Source organism: Marmota marmota, unplaced genomic scaffold (assembly GCF_001458135.2).
Source record: "Marmota marmota marmota unplaced genomic scaffold, marMar, whole genome shotgun sequence".
NCBI classification, from domain to species: domain Eukaryota; kingdom Metazoa; phylum Chordata; class Mammalia; order Rodentia; family Sciuridae; genus Marmota; species Marmota marmota.
This window is the reverse complement of record NW_026000241.1, coordinates 2,766,085-2,769,939: the sequence shown is the minus strand read 5'-3', so window position 1 is coordinate 2,769,939 and position 3,855 is coordinate 2,766,085. Positions and strand designations below refer to the sequence as shown.

General features: G+C 55.0%; 2 protein-coding genes across 2 annotated transcripts in view; both read left to right on the top strand.

The window, feature by feature from the left end:
* The first annotated feature begins 6 nt into the window (after positions 1-6).
* Samd1 (sterile alpha motif domain containing 1) lies at positions 7-1,490 on the top strand. Its single transcript, XM_015488832.2, has 4 exons — positions 7-291; positions 379-475; positions 572-683; positions 774-1,490. Exons 1-4 carry the CDS (start codon positions 261-263, stop codon positions 930-932), a joined length of 399 nt encoding a protein of 132 aa, XP_015344318.2. The 5' UTR covers positions 7-260; the 3' UTR covers positions 933-1,490.
* A 77-nt stretch (positions 1,491-1,567) lies between these two features.
* The window catches only part of CUNH19orf67 (chromosome unknown C19orf67 homolog), a 7,938-nt gene continuing 5,650 nt past the window's right edge, over positions 1,568-3,855 (top strand). Inside the window, exon 1 of the mRNA XM_015489137.2 lies at positions 1,568-3,305. Within this exon, the coding sequence (XP_015344623.1) occupies positions 2,971-3,305 (335 nt within the window). The 5' untranslated portion in view covers positions 1,568-2,970. The remainder of the gene's footprint in view (positions 3,306-3,855) is intronic.

Genomic DNA, 3,855 nt, shown 5'->3' with positions numbered 1-3,855 from the left:
GAGAAGAGCGAGTGCTTGAGAAAGAAGAGGAAGAGGAAGAGGAAGAAGAAGATGATGATGATGATGATGATGTGTCTGAGGGCTCAGAAGTGCCCGAGAGTGACCGTCCTGCGGGTGCCCAGCACCACCAGGTTAATGGCGAGAGGGGCCCTCAGACTGCCAAGGAGAGGGTCAAGGAGTGGACGCCCTGTGGACCCCATCAGGGCCAGGATGAAGTGCGGGGATCTGTACCTGGCAGTGGCAGCCGCCAGGTGTTCTCCATGGCCGCCATGAATAAGGAAGGGGGATCAGGTAAGGACTGCTGGGAGGGTGTTCACTGGTCAGAGAGGAACCCCAGTCCCAAGACAATGCCACAGGCCCGTCCTTTTTCTTTCCTAGCCTCTGTTGCCACCGGGCCAGATTCCCCATCCCCTGTGCCTTTGCCCCCAGGAAAACCAGCCCTACCTGGGGCCGACGGGACCCCCTTTGGCTGTCCGTAAGTTGGGGCACTTGAGACATGGGGGTAGTGCCCAGGTGTATGTAACAACTAGAGGGGCATCAGTGTTTACTGGTACCCTCTGTTTTGATGCAGTCCCGGACGCAAGGAGAAGCCGACTGACCCCGTGGAGTGGACGGTGATGGACGTGGTGGAGTACTTCACGGAGGCAGGCTTCCCGGAGCAGGCCACAGCTTTCCAAGAACAGGTGAGTTCTCAGCCCAGGACTTTATACACATGTGCACAGAGGACCATGGCAGGGATAGGCTCTGAACCTCCCTCTCTCTGTCCCTCCCAGGAAATCGACGGCAAGTCTTTGTTGCTCATGCAACGCACAGACGTGCTCACCGGTCTGTCTATCCGCTTGGGCCCCGCCCTGAAAATCTATGAGCATCATATCAAGGTGCTTCAGCAAGGCCACTTTGAGGATGATGACCCGGATGGCTTTTTGGGCTGAGCACCCAGCCTTGCCCTACCCCCACCCACTCCAACCCCCATCTTGCCCAAGACCCCCAGAGTCCATGAGCTGGATTGGATGGGGACACCCTCAGCCCTCATAACAGACTCCAGTGAGGGATGTGCCCTTCTCTGCTCTCTCTCCCCTTTGTCTCAAACACACCTGCTCCCCAACACATGCCCTGCTCTACAGTAGTAGAGTATGGGGGGGACTGGGCCTGCTCATTCACCCCAAAAGGCCAACCCTCCCCTCAACCCAGGACATTTTTGAAAAAAAATAGGGGGGCCTCCCATCTCCCCAAGATTCAGTTCAGCCAGATGTTTCTTATATAAATGTTTTGTTCTGCCTGTTCATTTTGGTGGGTGGTCTTTCCTTCCTCCCCCACCACCCATGCCTGCTCCCAGCCTGCTGCCCCTGGCCTCCAGCCCCTGGGGAGCATCTGGGGTGGGTCCCTGGGTCTTCTCTCCTCTCCCTTCTGTCAATCATTGCTCCAGCTGGCTGTATTGCTTTTTAATATTGCACCGAAGGTTTTTTAAATAAAATTTTAAAAAAAGAAAAGGGGAAAAAAAAAAGAGTCCATTTTATGAATGGAGTGGGGGAGGGGTGTTGAAGAGCCTCCTAGGTACACTTAAGCAGTTTGAGGAGGAGAAAAAGTAGTGATCTGGCTGTCTGGACCGTGCTCTAGTCATTGCTCAGGGATAGCTATGTTCACCTAGCACACTGGACTCTGGGTTTGATTCCTTAGCACTGCAGAAAGAAGGGAGGAGGAGTAATCGCTGTAGGAGAATGGGAATATTTACTTTATCTTCTGTCATTTCCCCATTCTCAGAACCTCCCGGCATACACAGTAGGTGCTCAAATATTTGTAGAGTGACTAACTGTTAACTCCATGTTTTATGAGCATTTTCTTGATTGTCCCCTCAGCAGTCCCATGAGGCAGAGAGCTCATAAAAACCCACTTTATAGGTGAGCCGTCTAGCTCAGCACAGCAAAAGATGCTCATGGTCACATGGGGGAGATCTGACACCTGTTGACTTTTTTTTAGTGGGGGTGCTGTACTTGGGATTGAGTCCAGGGGTGCTTTACCACCGAGCTACATCCCCTGCCCTTTTTTTATTTTTAATTTTTTAATTTTTTGATTTTTTTTTATTTATTTATTTTTGAGGCAGGGTCTCGTTTAAGTTGCCCAAGCTGGCTTTGAACTTGCAATCCTCCTGCTTCAGCCTTCCCAGTCACTGGGATTACAGGCGTGCACCACCTCACCCAACTACCTGTTGCCTTCTTTACCTAGAACCTTGAAATGTAATTGATGTACGTGGCTTCATAGCTAATGTTCTATACTGCCGGCCTTTGCATGCGGTAAAGAATCCAGTCTACAAGTGTTAGGGGCAGAGATCTGTGCTGGGAGCAGGGTATGAACAGAAGCCACCGGCCATCAGATGAGGTGATGGAATAGGGAAAATCTTCCAAGCAAAGATTTTTTTATTGTTAGTAGGGACTTGTGATGTAGTAGTTGTCACTACCACTAAGTTCATGTGCTGTTTCTCAACTCCATTCGTTTAAAAATAAAAGCCAGGAAGCCACAGGGGTGGAGCCTGAGCATCCCTCTCTGCTTTGGGACACGCGTTAGAGACCCCTCCTGCCTAGGAAACCAGCTGGGAGAGAAAAAGGTGCTGATCCTTGGCCACACCCCCAGGATGTAGCCGCCCCAGCGGGGCCTGGGTCTCCGCCCTCGGCGGGTCCCTCCTCCCCAGTGCCAGGTGCCGGGAGCGCGCGGGTGCGCGGGGGCCCGCCGGCGGCGCGCAGCGCGGAGCGGGCGGAGCAGCGCGCCTCTCCCGCGTGTTGAAATTCAAACGAGGCGAACTCCGCCCGCCCGGCGCGGAGCCGGCCGAGAGGTCAAGGCAGGGCCGAGTTGGAGGCGGCCGCGCTCCCGGTCCAGGCAAGTCCCAGGCTTCCTGGGCTCCTGGGGCGAGATTGAGCCCGCGGCCAACGTGAGCTGCGGAGACTTAAAGAGTGCGGACCCCGCCCCCGGCCCCTGATGGCGTCGGAGCAGTGGTTCGTGGGGCCGCTCCCCCTGGGCCCTGGAGAAACGCCGCCCTTGGACGACTTGGAACCCGGGACGCAGCCCTGCAGAGATCCCTCGTGGTCAACGCCGCCCGGCAGGCCTGAGGACCCAACCGAGCTGGAGCCAGAGGATGCCCAGGGGCAGTTGCTGGAGGTCCCTGCCTCCATGCCTTCCCCCGAGCCTCCAGCCCCTGACCGGGGGCCGACCCCAGCTCGCCTACCCCTGGACGCTATGTTCAGCCCCATCACGGAACAGCTCCGCTACCTGCTTAAGAAGGCAGATGACTTCCAAAGCTACTTGCTCTACAGGTGATCTTGGATGGGGTCCTAGGTCCCCAGGCTTAGGGAGATGGGAGATGGTAGATGCTCCAAATCAAAGACAGGGTAGGCAGCCCCCACCAGGGCCACAAACTCAAAAGCATCAGGAGCCAGATGGAGAAAGTCAGTGAAGCTGGTTGATCAGGCATACATTTCTGAGAGTGAAGAGGACCGTAGGACTGGGGCTGGCGACTGTTAAGACCGCCCAGAGGTTGCCAAGTCCCTGGAACTTTTTCTCCCTAATTTTAAATGAACCCCGGGGCAGCTAAACAAAACCCAACTTAGGCAGATTTGGCCCCTGGGCTACCAGTTTGAGACCCTAGAGGACAATGTGATTCCCAGACCAGGGGAAAAGGGACTCTGATTGTGTCATTGCCCACTGGAATCCCCTGGGAGTCTTGTTGAAACCCTAAATCTCTGAGCTTCATCCTACAGGGAGTTTTGAGCAAAAGTCAGTTTGTGGGACTCAGGTGTCAGCATTTAGCAAGTGCTCCAAATCAAAGATGCCCTGAGAAAGGCCTGGCCCTGGGGGGGGGGGGGG